General features: G+C 32.6%; 1 protein-coding gene across 1 annotated transcript; it reads right to left on the bottom strand.

Moving 5' to 3' along the window:
- Window positions 1-4038: 4038 nt before the first annotated feature.
- LOC124373060 (probable peptidyl-tRNA hydrolase 2) lies at window positions 4039-13969 on the bottom strand. Its single transcript, XM_046831461.1, has 4 exons — window positions 13584-13969; window positions 6658-6819; window positions 4948-5039; window positions 4039-4267 (listed from the first exon to the last, which is right to left on the bottom strand). The coding sequence occupies exons 1-4, from the start codon at window positions 13665-13667 to the stop codon at window positions 4063-4065; spliced, it is 543 nt and encodes a 180-aa protein (XP_046687417.1). The 5' UTR covers window positions 13668-13969; the 3' UTR covers window positions 4039-4062.

Raw genomic sequence — 13969 nt, 5'->3', positions numbered from 1 at the left:
CTCGATCGAGAGAATATGTACACACGGAGTTTTGAGAACCATACTTCTGTCAAAAAAAACAACTAAGGTTGATTTTATAACATTCTTTATATTTGTAGCCAACGTAAGATAGTAATTATGATATCTGCATTACTCTTCTGATCAAGCATGAACATGGTTTATATTAAATAAATATTGCAGTTAAAGGTGAATTTTTACGTCAAATTTGAATTGTATTATCTGGATAGTAAAGTCTATGTTTAACAGTGATTGCAAAAACAGTTTAAACAAAATTTGTCGTTTCTCTTAAGCTTACTCTATGCTTTAAAACTATAAGTGTAATATATGTTTACAAAGAACAGCTGATTAAAAATTTGAAAAGACGTTAACATATGTTTGCTGCAATGCATTTCTTATGGGTATTTCTGTAACCAGTGGGGCGGAATCCTGAATCGGGAAAGGGATGGGCATAGCTTATAAACCTTCTCCGTGGAAAAATACATATACGTACAAATTTACATCATGATCGGTCCAATAGTTCACGATTCCATAAAGGACAAACATACAAACATTCATTTTTATATATATAGATAAACCATGCTCATGCTTGATCAGAAGAGTAATGCAGATATCATAATTACTATCTTACGTTGGCTACAAATATAAAGAATGTTATAAAATCAACCTTAGTTGTTTTTTTTGACAGAAGTATGGTTCTCAAAACTCCGTGTGTACATATTCTCTCGATCGAGACAACAAAGCAAGCTCAATCGTGGCATCGGAGATATAACTAATTTAATCTAAAATTTATTATAGTAAAAAAAAAAATTTACTAAGTAATATAAGGACTTCGGTTCTTAAGATTTGCGTGCGAAGCCGTGGGTAACAGCTAGATAGAGGCAGGAATATGGTACATACCTTCATAATACGCCCAAGAGGCTCACGATGGAACGACTATCAATTATCTCAGCAATGTTTAGAATGTGATAGAAAAAGAATAAGTGAATATAGTGTACTGTTTTCAACGGGAAATTGCGTGCGAAGCCGCGGGCAACTTTTGCAAAAAATTATTGAAATGCGCAGCAAAGCGCGCCGGGCCCGCTAGTAATTTATAAATGAAAATCGTTTTCTTTATTAATTTACATATATTTAATTATTGTAGACCTTAATTGATGGAAAAAATGTTTTTATACTCGGTCTATTTGGAAGCTTATCTTACCATGCTTGGTCTCTGATGAAAGACGAGTCTAATAAGACTAGCCAGTGAGAAAGTTTTTTTTTTTCAACTGTAGTTAACCCTCAGTAGCGAACATGTTTTGTAAAAACAAAGTGTGTAGTGACTGAACTGAACTGGCAACTCATCAGCCAAATTAAAAAGAGAATCAGTAACATAAACTTGATTTATTTTGCTTTTACAGAATTTAAGTTAATTATAATCCAATAATGATTCAAGTCAGTAATACTCAGTAACACAATCATGATTTTATTTTCAACTTCTACGGTTTATATTTCAACTAGCTGTTACCCGCGGCTTCGCACACAATCTTTAGAAAAGTCCTTATATTACTTAGTAAAAGCAATTATGCGCGATTAGCCGCGGGTAACAGCTAGTTTGTCATTACATTCGTAGTATTTTATAACGAAAACTCTTGATTTTCAATAAAATACCAATTACAACCAGATACCCAGTTACCCATGGCTTCGCACGCGATTTCCTGCCGAAAAATTGGGACATAGGAGGCATATTTCTTTTGAACGTCCTTATTACCCTTCTGAGTTAAGTAGTCACTGAAAGATACTCCAAGCTCATGAACTATTTAAGATTTAAATTTTAAAACAGTCTCAATATGCACTTGTGAAATAACTGGAATTTTTCTCTAATATTCTATGATTTTTGTATACAATCGAACTATATTAGCCCAGCGTGGACATGAGTCAAAAGTCGAATTCATTTGCACAAATACGATGTAATAAATGATGGCGCTCAATGTAATTTAGAAACGAAAATAGGCATATATTAGGTACATATTATTACAGTCTAATGATTATGAGCTCCAGATGTTGCGTATGGTTTTTATTTTAGGCTTTGCGCGTGTATAACTTCTGGATCGAATTATTTATACTCATATATCCGATGCCATTATTGAGCTTGCTTTGTTGTCTCGATCGAGAGAATATGTATGCACGGAGTTCTGAGAACCATACTTCTGTAAAAAAAAAAACCTAAGGTAGGTTTTATAACATTCTTTATATTTGTAGCCAACGTAAGATAGTAATTTTGATATCTGCATTGCTCTTCTGATCAAGCACGAGCATGGTTTATATTAGAAAAATATTGCAGTTAAAGGTGAATTTTTACGTAAGATTTGAATTGTATTATCTGGATAGTAAAGTCTATGCTTAACAGTGATTGCAGAAACAGTTGAAACAAAATTTGCTGATTCTCTTAAGCTTACTTTATGCTTTCAAACTATAAATGTAAAGAAATTTAAAATCGTAATTAAATTATATAAACATATTTGTTTGTCGCATTATATATGTTTACAAAGAACAGCTGATTAAATTTGAACAGGCTCTTTCACTTAATAACATATGTTTGCTACAATGCATTTCTTACGGGTATTTCCATAACTTTTAGAGATCAGTGGGGCGGAATCCTGAATCGGGAACGGGATAAAAAGTATCCTATGTCCTTCTCCCAGTCCTTAGCTACTTCCCTACCAATTTTCAGCCAAATCGTTCTTGAGTTATAAAATAGTGTAACTAACACGACTTTTCTTTTATATATATTACTAGCTGTTACCCACGGCTTCGCACGCAAATCTTAAGAACCGAAGTCCTTATATCACTTAGTAAAAGCAATTAATGCGCGATTGGTTGCGGATAACAGCTAGTTCATCAATAAATTCCTAGTATTTTATAACGAAAACTCTTGATTTTCACCCACGGCTTCGCACACGATTTCCTACAGAAAAATTGGGACATAGGAGGCATATTTCTTTTGAACGTCGTTATTACCCTTCTGAGATAAATGATAGTCACTAAAATATACTCATGATCTATTTAAGATTTAAATTTTAAAACAGTCTCAATATGCACCTGTGAAATAACTGGAATTTTTCTCCAATATTCTATTTTTTTGTATACAATTGAACTATATTAGACCATCGTGGACAGGAGTCAAAAAGTCTGAATTCATTAGCGCACATACAATGTAATAAATGATGGCGCTCAATGTAATTTTGAAACGAAAATAGGCATATTTTAGGTACATATTATTACAGTCTAAATGATTATGAGCTTCAGATGTTTTAAAAGCGAAATTGCGTATGGTTTTTATTTTAGGCTTTGCGCGTGTATCACTTCTGGATCGAATTAGTTATATCTCCGATGTCATGTTAGCTTGCTTTGTTGTCTCGATCGAGAGAATATGAACGCACGGAGTTTTGAGAACCATACTTCTGTCAAAAAAAAACAACTAAGGTTAGTTTTATAACATTCTTAATATTTGTAGCCAACGTAAGATAGTAATTTCTCTTAAGTTAATAGTTTCTCTTAAGCTTACTCTATGCTTTCAAACTATAAGTGTAAAGAAATTTAAAATAGTAATTAATTGATATAAACATATATTTCTTTTGTCGCATTATATATGTTTACAAAGAACAGCTGATTAAATTTGAAAAGGCTCTTTCACTTAATAACATATGTTTGCTGCAATGCATTTCTTACGGATATTTCTGTAACTTTTAGAGACCAGTGGGGCGGAATCCTTAATCGGGAACGGGATAAAAAGTATCCTATGTCCTTCTCCCAGTTCTTAGCTACCTCCCTACCAATTTTCAGCCAAATCGGATCAGCCGTTCTTGACTTATAAATAGTGTAACTAACACAACTTTCTTTTATATATATATAGATAGATTTCAATAAATAGATTAAAAACTAAAAAGGGTATATTTATTTATCTGTTGTTGTCTTAATCAGTTTTTTACAAATTATACATAGTTAACAATTAAGAACTACAAATGATTTCAGGGTTCACTACTAAAAAAAAAACACAAATAAACAGGAAAACTATATTATAGTTCATTTTAATAACCTTAAAGAACCCGTAACTTTGTTAACAGTTTCTTCTGACCCAAACAAAGCGAGGACTGTAGTGGACCCTGCAGCTACTTCAGTGTGTCCTGCATCCTTGACTAGGTGTGAGGGGATCCCAAAATCTTTTGCTTTAGTGCACAACTTCACCAGTGCATCAGTGTTTTTCCCACTCAGAACAATCTTTTTCTGTCTAAAACAAAATCAAATATTTATTCTATAAATTGAATACAGCCAATTCTATAATTATTATCAACATCTGTCTAACTACTTTTAAAAACACCGACAAGTCACACTCTAACTGTACAGAGCACAAAGTTGCCAAAAATGTAACAGCATTGAAATTTTTAATGGCAAAAACCTTTTTTAATGAATTGTACTTTATTGCAGAATTTCACCAGTGCATCAGTGTTCTTCCCACTCAAAACAATAATTTTCTTTCTAAAACAAAATAAAATATTCCATAAATTGAATCTAATCAACAACCAATTTCATAATTATTATTATTGCACCTGTTCATCCACTTTTAAACCATAGTACACAATGCCCTCACATTCAAATTGTACTGATCACAAATTTGCCAAAAAATCTCAACAGCATTTACAAGCAAAAACCGTAATTTTTTTCCATTTTAAGATGTTAATGAACTTGAATATGCAAATAGACTATTATTGTAAAAGGTATCATTTCTTATATTTATATTTATTGTCACACAAGCAAAAAATAACTAATGAACCTTTAAAGCAGCACATAACGATCTCCCAAAACATTTTTGTGTTTTTATTCATGAGGGATTACGAAAAGGAACAAGAAACTGACTGAAAAGTATAAAGCCAGATGACCACAGCACTCCTGAGTTCATAAGATTCTTACCCCTCGTCAAGCCAAGCAACCAAATCATCTCTTGATTCTTGATGTGATCCAAGTTCAATCTCCCTGTACAAACCAAGACATCCATGAGCAACCTATAATTGAAGAAATAATTAGACACTACAAAACACCTCATACACATTAACATTTTGTATGTTTATCAACAAGATCAGGCAGAGGTGTATGTAAAAAGAATACAGAAATGTGGGATAATCCTTATATGGGATAATACAAATGTAGGAAGAACAAAGCAGAAAAGATAAATTTATACTTTCTTTTTTATCAATTATTTTTATATTCATCTTAAAGTGATATATCAGTCTTTGATTTTTTAACCCAAGAACTAGCAATGGTGAACTTCTATAATGACAAGACGTTTTTGACGTCTTTCCCAGCTATATTTAAAAAATGTGTTAAAAAAAATGTAACTACATTTTAAAAACACGATTGTCATTGAACTAAAATTCCAAGTTTAACCCTTTAAATAAAAATTATAAAACTTTGGTATGTAAAATTTATTATGTAAAAAAAAAAATCACAAAATCTTCACGAGAACAAAATATTTATAAGAACCACAAATATAATTTATGGTGTTTTATCACTCTTGAGTGTAATGGTATATTCATAGCACAATAAGCTTATTTGGATACGAATAAACACAATATTAAAAAAAACATTGATCAATAGACTTGCAAAATGTATAGCTTAAAAGCTACGCAACTGAAAAACTTTTGCTAAATTATTGCTTAAACGTATTAAATTTTTGCCAAAAAAATTAAATGTTTGGTTTTCATGACTAACATGAACATTTCTTTTCAAATAAAACATATATAACACGATATTTTTACTTTACTTTTTTTACTTTATATAACACGATATTTGTAGAGATTATTTTTAACTTTACTGAAAAAATGTATATGTACTATATATTATTTTGCAGTTGAAACTAAGAATTTTGTATTAGTACTTCCATTTTTAAATCAAAATTGTTCCATGACATAAATAAATAAATAAATAAATAAATATATATATATATATATATATAATAAAGTTTATTCTTTAAAACATATTGAGAACTGGAAGATGTGTTAAAAACCAAAGATACAACTAAATTTTCTCTAAAACTGCACTTTGAATAATTGTAATAATAAAATGGCATGCAGAAAGAATGGTTTACTAAAATCTGAATTATGTTCCTCTTTATTTGTGTGATAGTTTAACATTATTTCAATTACCATAACAAAATATTTTTCAAGCTACCAAAAATACTTATTATTTTAATTTGTATTGTTCTTTATTATAATGGAGTCAAATTCAATTAATAGACTACCTGTACTAGTTTTAATGGAAAAGACATATTTTGTATACTTCCACATAAAATTTATTAAAATAGCGCTTTCGCCGGTTAAGGCATCATCAGTTTGACATTGTTTACAGAAAAAAAACATATGTGTAAAATAGAAGAAACATATGATAAAATAGAATAAAATTTAAAACTAACTGTAAAGACCAAAAACTAATAAATTATAAAAGAATTATGTAGTTTTTTTTATTTAGTTCTAATATATAGTTCTAAAAATATAAAAGAATTCCATTAAAACCAACTTACTTCCACCAAGGATACAAAGCAGAAAATGAAAATACCTGTACTAGGTCAAATTTTTGAAACTGCTGACAAGATTTAGAGATTAGTTATTTCCTTCAAACACTAACCTGTGCTGCTGTTTTCCCAATACTCATTTTCAGATCTGAGTTTACAACAAATACCATTTTATAACCTTCGTCAACATCTTCCCATTCTTCTGCTACTTCTTCACTGAGATTTAATAAATAAGCTGCTGCTAATTCCACCGAATAGCCATTCTTCACCAAAGCCTAAAAATAAATTATCAATAATGTATTTAGGAATAAATCACATAACAGTAAGAAACCTTTTATTTAGTGAAAATTAGATCATAAATATTTTAATAAATAATTTTTAATGTCTTCCAATACAAGGAGTGGAATTCAAAAACTTATTTGTGTTGATTAAAATATTAAGTAACTCGTCAAATTCAACAAGTGATCACTAAATGACTAAAATATTATTTTGAACTTGTTTGATGAAACTACAGGTAGTTGAACCTCAGTGATTTTGTTTGATAATTTTTGTCATTTTTTGGAGTCCCAAAGTTTATTTGGTTTATTAGTTATCAAAGAATGAATCCTCAAAGTCAAATATTAAAATAACAGTGTAAGTCTTTTCTCAAGATATTCAGAACCCTACTCCCCTTCTCACCACTCAAAAATAACTATAATTGAAGAAAATGTATGTGTAACAGTTTAACCCTTAGTACTAGTAGTAATATGTAATGTAAAGACAAAACTAGATGAATTTTCTATCTTCAATAGTTTTGCTCATATTGAACATGAAAAAGTGTATTCCTTTAGGATCATTTCATTGGACAGGTTTAATTACATTTATATATTTTTAGCCAAAAGTTGAGGATTGAGGAGAGTAATTGTATAGCAGCTGAAAGACACAAACTTGACATAGTGGAACAACCAATTAAGTGTTGAATGGAAACATACAAATAAACTGGTTTAAAGTGGATTGCTATGTCGAACAAATGATTGCACTACAAGCAGTCTCAACTGTCAAGGCCTATGATTGAGTTACAGTCCGAGAAGGTGGCATTCAGTTCCCAAGAACTGATATACTAAAAGTCAACATTTTTGTCGACTATAAATGACTTATAAGAGTAAAGTTTTAGTTAAATTGTATTGTAACAGTAAAATGAAAATTTTGGTAATACATCATCTAAAATGTAGGCGAAAATTATTTGAAAAAAAGCTTACCAGAAACAATTTATAAAAATTGAATTAAACAAAATTTTAGTATAAAAATCAATATTTTTGTAATTAACTCGATAACAATCTGTATTTTCATGCATTTCAATAGTTAAAACTAATACTTATTTAACAAATCAATACTAGTAGTAAATCACACATTTTTGGGTCTAGACATGAAAAAAATGTACAGCCCTCTCTGAAACTTATTTTTGAGTTTTGTGACAATGTTTCTAATGAAACGTGACAAAAAGAATTAATTCATCAGTCTTATGAATTATATTTTTAATGAAGAAAGGAACTTTAAAAGAAAGTACATAATTTTATTAATAACAAATGATCATAAAACTATTTGTGTATAGCTAAGTAAGTAATAAAAACCTTAAAATTCTCTAATAATGTTGTCAAAGTTTGTGTAAGATAGATAGCTTTTCTGCATTTGTGTTGAAACTAGTCCGAAAATATTATTTTATTTTATTTTCTAGTTTGCAGCCCTTTTGGGCCTGCAGCAGGTGTTCCCAGAACTATTGGTAAACCCTATACTGAATGCAGCTACAGTAGGTACAGTCTCTATACTCCAGCTTTGCACCAATCAACCATTGTGCAGGCATTGTGTTGCTTGGTCAGCTGTTTTGTTTTTCATGTCTGGTGTCCATAAGATTAGAGCTGGGACACACAGATGAGTAACTTAATCATACTGATTGTAACGAATATCTTTGCTATAGTTGAAGAAGTTGCAGATACAGTATAGTGTTCAATTGTAGTTCAATGTTGGGAAAACAACACATGACATTAACCTTAGATAAAAGTATATTTTTAAACTTTTGAAGAAAGGTGTTGTTGTACTTACAGTATTGATCATGAAATATTACATTAGGACAAAATAATCATTTTTTAAAGTAATGAGTTCCCTGCAGAGCAAGAAAAATGGTGAGTTTTCACTTCATACTTGATTCACGCAAGAAAGAAGTAGTCATACACATCTATTTCAGATGAAATTTTAAAAAAAAGACCAAATTATTTTAGCCAATAAAAAAATCAAAAATGAATAACTTGTACAAGTCTAAGTGATGGGTGGCTCGACAAATTTAAGACATTGTTTTGGAGCCACATTATTAGCACATTTGTTGTGTTGTTAAGTTTTGTAATAACACAAAACAATGAGAAATCATTGTGACACGAATTACATAAATATGTATTATGTCAGTATGATATGGATCATTGTTAACCCATGACAATGGTAGACTTTGGTTTCTGTTAGTTTACTGTAAGTAATCGCTAGAGCATTTTTGGTGAAGTTGGCGGAACTACAAGTGTGTTCTGTTAGGGAGCACCAGTGTGTATGGTGTTGGTGTTTACTTTTAATTGTCATGAGTCCATACTGATAATTAAGACCCGTGTTGCACTATTGAATAAAGCTCAAAAACATGCCAAACTAACATCTACCATTTAGCTTGGAGGTTGATAACAATAAGGGAGTAGTCAATGGAAGCAGCTGAAATTGGCATGACCAAGGCACAATGTCCTGAGTCACGGGTGACTGCACACAAGAAATAATTAAGTAAGCAAAGTCACGTGAAGTATGAGCCACCTGTGACTCATACGTGATAATACATTTACTGCAATTTCTTACTTAAAACATGTTCTTCTCACCACCTCAATCCCGAAGTAAAGTGATTGAAACTTTTTACAAATATACATTCCAAAAAATAGAATAGGTTTGGTGAAATATGGTAGGGTTCTCATATAAAAGTGTACTGTACTATGAGTCACTGGTGCCCTGCAGTGATCACTGGTTTATACCTTCCAGTTGAACCTACCACTAGGCACAGCAATTACCGATGTGTTACTTAAATCTGGGGAACCTTATGAATGTCTAAAAGCGGCACATTACTAACTGCAAATGTTGAGATTCTGGGGTGCAAGGGTAATTCGATAGGTCTAGTCTACTGCGGGAGATAACTGTTGGAGTTGGTGGGGTTCGTTTTCTAATTATCAGAGGTTCTTGCTAGCCTCAACAAGGGTGTGCCTCCCCCTGCCTGCTTTGACTGGAGATGCTAGTTCAGAGCTGGCCTCCCCTTCTTCTGGGGGGGGGGGGACATGACTTTGAGATTAATGCCCTAATTATTCCTCATGGATCTCGATAAGAGGCTGCCCCTATCCTCTAAACTTACCAATCCTGTCAGGTCCTTATAGGACTAAGTGCAAGTTATATGCCTCTTGTCCTAAGATAACAAAAAATTAGTCACTGGTGAACCATGCCACAATGTCCATGATTCAAGATTCAAGATCTTTATTGGCCATTAAATAACATTTTCAGTTACAATAGGCTTCGTCATGAAAAAACACCACATAAAAACTAATTTACTTACTACTAATTTAGTTACATTAACCAGATGTATTTTGTAACAGATCAAACATGTTGCACTTCATGTACTCGTCAACAGAATAAAAAGCTTTTGTCTTAAGCCAAGTTGAAATCCTTAATTTAAACTTATTAATAGTAGTTCTCTTATTGCTAATTTGTTGAACAATCTAGTTTGTTGGGAATTGTAACTATTATAAGTCCGAATTAGTCTTACTTGAGGAGCTACAAGATTATATCAAAACCTAGTGTTGTAATCATGTACTAACTCATGAGAGATAAAGGTGTTGATATTTTCTCTAACAAACACTAAATTCTGATATATATAAATACAAGCAAGAGTCCTTATTTTAAAATTACAAAAAGACTGTCTGCAGGACTCTTGATTAAAAAGATCCGCCATTAACCTGATTGCCTTTTTTTGCCACAAGAAAACTTTTTTGGAGGCACCAGAGTTGCCCTATAGACGGGTACCATAACAAAGGTGTATATGAAACAGTCCAAAGTAAGTCATTAATAATGCTTCAAAATTAACACTGTACTTAAGTTTACGTTGGAGAAAGATTACTCTAGAAAGTTTTTTTACAGAAACCTTCCACATGTGGCCTCCAGTTAAGTTTACTGTCAAATACAATCCCCAAGAGCTGAACAGGTTTAATGTAGTTATCGTCTAAAGTTAAATTATTATTGTGTATAAAAATTATGTTTTGAGTCTTATTTTCATTTATAATAATGTTGTTGGCTGAATACCAATCTTTAGCTTGTTGAAGAGCATTAATTAATTGTACATTAAGTTGCCACACATCCACATTAGAACTTAAAGAAGAGTTGTATCGTCTGCATAAAGTGCAGACATGGATGAAACATTAACATGAAAATCATTTATAAAGACTAAAAACAATAAAGGACCAAGTACAGAGCCTTAGGGAACACCTGCTACTATCTTCTGATACTGTGACGAAACACTGTTTACAGTTACCATTTGCACTCTATGCACATACCATGCTGTAACTGGTAAAAAAAACTCGTGATGTAGAATCTGTCGAGCCCTAAACTATTATTTTTTTTACTGTTGATGAAATGTGTCTATGTCTGGATGAAATTTACAATCATCAATGAAAGTGGCTTATTTTTGCGTGTTTTGTCCAAAAATACATTTTTACACAGAACCGAAGCTGGTACTCCTGCTTGCAAATGGGGAGTGCCGATGGCCGAGCGGTCTAAGTCGTTGGACTTTGGGTCTGAGTTAGAGATAACGCAGGTTCAAATCCTGTCTGTGACCATTGCACTTTTTATCAGTACCATTGACCTTGTACTGTATCGACTCTCCCCCTTATTCTGTTTGATAAGATCCTCGCACAGGCCAGTGGCCCATGAGGGCGGACAGAATAAGGCTTGAAAGGGGATCGGCCTCTCCTTAAAAAAAAAAAAATTAGCTGGTCAGGTAATCGGTACTTTGGGATTATACCGACCACACCAGTATGAAGAACACAAAAATATAAATTTATAGAAACAAACACGATAGAACGAAAAAAAACAACTCTTTAATTACAAAAAGCATTTCCAGGTATTGTGATCGGTATTGTTGTCGCTTTTATCTTATCTTTCTCGAGAATCCCGATTACTGCAGACCGCGCGGCATCACATGATCATTTAAGTTTTTTGCACGGTACATAATTGCCTTTCCATTACAATTCAATTTATATTTCTGATCAGCTCCTTTAGAATTTGATATTTTACTGATAGGTACTATCTCAAGGGATGTTTTTCTTTCATTGACATCAGCGCGGCGCAGCACCAAAGGTGCTGCCGAAGCCCGCGCTTATGGCCGGAGGCACTCGCATTTTGGGTGGCAGAGTGTGATCAAGAATAAAAACAAGTTTTTATTGTTTTTGTTTTTTCAAGAAAGAGTTTAGTTTTTGTTTGGTAATGTTTGTTTTTGTTGAATTTTTGGTAATTCTAAGCAATATATGGGTCAACCTCGATTTTTCTCATATTACAATATAATGTTCCAATAGTCAATTAGAAAAGGAAATGACTAGAATTTCTTGCCGGAAAGCAGTTATAGGGAGCAGGCAACTCATATTACAATATAATGTTCCAATAGTCAATTAGAAAAGGAAATGACTAGAATTTCTTGCTGGAAAGCAGTTATAGGGAGCAGGCAACCGCGAGAATTACCTATTAGTGATCAGGGGCACTGACGTGATCTGGGCTTCAAATTTGGAACTACTCGAGTTAATTTTTTTTCTAAAAGAACAAGCAGCGCAAAGCGCTGCGCAGCGGGCAAGCATCGTGCGTGATCTTCGTTCATACTGAATTGATTCATGCCAAAGGAATGACACAGATTCCTTTACCAGATTTTTACGGGGATTTTGTATTGGGCGGATTATATTGGTTTACTTTGCTTTCCAGCATGTAATTATGTGTTTAAAATTGTTTTACATACATTACCTACATTATATTGTAATATATAATAACAATTTATCAGAAGTTTTTAATAAAAAAAAGGATCACGCACGATGCCTGCCCGCTGCGCAGCGCTTCGCGCTGCTTGCTCTTTTAGAAAAAAAATTAACTCGAGTAGTTCCAAATTTGAAGCCCAGATCACGTCAGTGCCCCTGATCACTAATAGGTAACTCTAAGCAATATATGACCGTCTGGCGGTTGCCTGCTCCCTATAACTGCTTTCCGGCAAGAAATTCTAGTCATTTCCTTTTCTAATTGACTATTGGAACATTATATAGTAATATGAGAAAAATCGAGGTTGACCCATATATTGCTTAGAATTACCGAATTTTTGTGTTTGGAGAAATGTAGGGGTAAAACACGGAAGTACAACAAAGCGACGCACCAGCTGAACGGGCGGCAAGACTCTGCAATCACGTTATCTACTAGACCGCTCGACTTTGATCTCTGTCTGAGGATGGGGAGGGGTTTGCGATAAGACAATTCCTGTTTTATATTGAAAGAAATATTGTTCTAAATACGCTAATCTAGTAATCAGTAGAAGCAAAATGTCAAATAACGATTCATGTCTGGGTGTGGTCGGTATAATCCCAAAGTACCAGGTAATCTTTTCACCTTGCTCTAATACTAGTAGCATATACAAGTTGCAAATACTTGTCAATGGTAAATCTAAAAATCGCAGCTTTTAAAAATACCAATTTGCCCATTTTGTGTACACAAATAAAAAAAGGGTAGATGAACAAAATACTTTTCAGTGATTGGTTTAAATAAACTTTAGAGACAGTACCTATCAGTTAAATATCAAAATTCAAGAGGGTCTGAACACAAATGGTTGAAAGTTTCCTAGATCAATGTACTATTTAGAACTAACCTAATTTCATATACTTTATTAAAGTTTGTGGTTAATATGACATCAATTGTGAAAGGTAGTTTTAGGTATTGTGGATTAAGTAAATATGACCTAAACTTCCCTTACCTCTTCAGATTCCTCTCTTGAAAATCCCATGTCCATTAAAACTTGAAGGCTAGTGTCAGTAGTTTCCTGCAAACTATCTTCCATATCTTGCTAAAAATGTAAAGGTAGCGGTAAAATTTAATGTAAACACAGCAGTTTTATCAGTATAACCCTTCAACAAAAATGTTTAGTCTGATAGGTTAGGATCTCATCTCAAATCCAATGCTTCCATTAACAACTAGTACAAACCGCTAGAATGCGGGTTCAATGCATTACAATCATACTTGATGACTTGATTAATGCTGGGTGGCTATACAAGTAAACATCAGGATCACTGTTGCCAATTGAAATAATAATAATATTTCATATCAGTTAGCTTGATATTACCTGCAAGTTACATCACTACT

Source organism: Homalodisca vitripennis, unplaced genomic scaffold (genome assembly GCF_021130785.1).
Source record: "Homalodisca vitripennis isolate AUS2020 unplaced genomic scaffold, UT_GWSS_2.1 ScUCBcl_4742;HRSCAF=11105, whole genome shotgun sequence".
NCBI lineage: Eukaryota > Metazoa > Arthropoda > Insecta > Hemiptera > Cicadellidae > Homalodisca > Homalodisca vitripennis.
The sequence above is the reverse complement of the archived record's forward strand: the minus strand, read 5'-3'. Positions and strand labels throughout refer to the sequence as shown.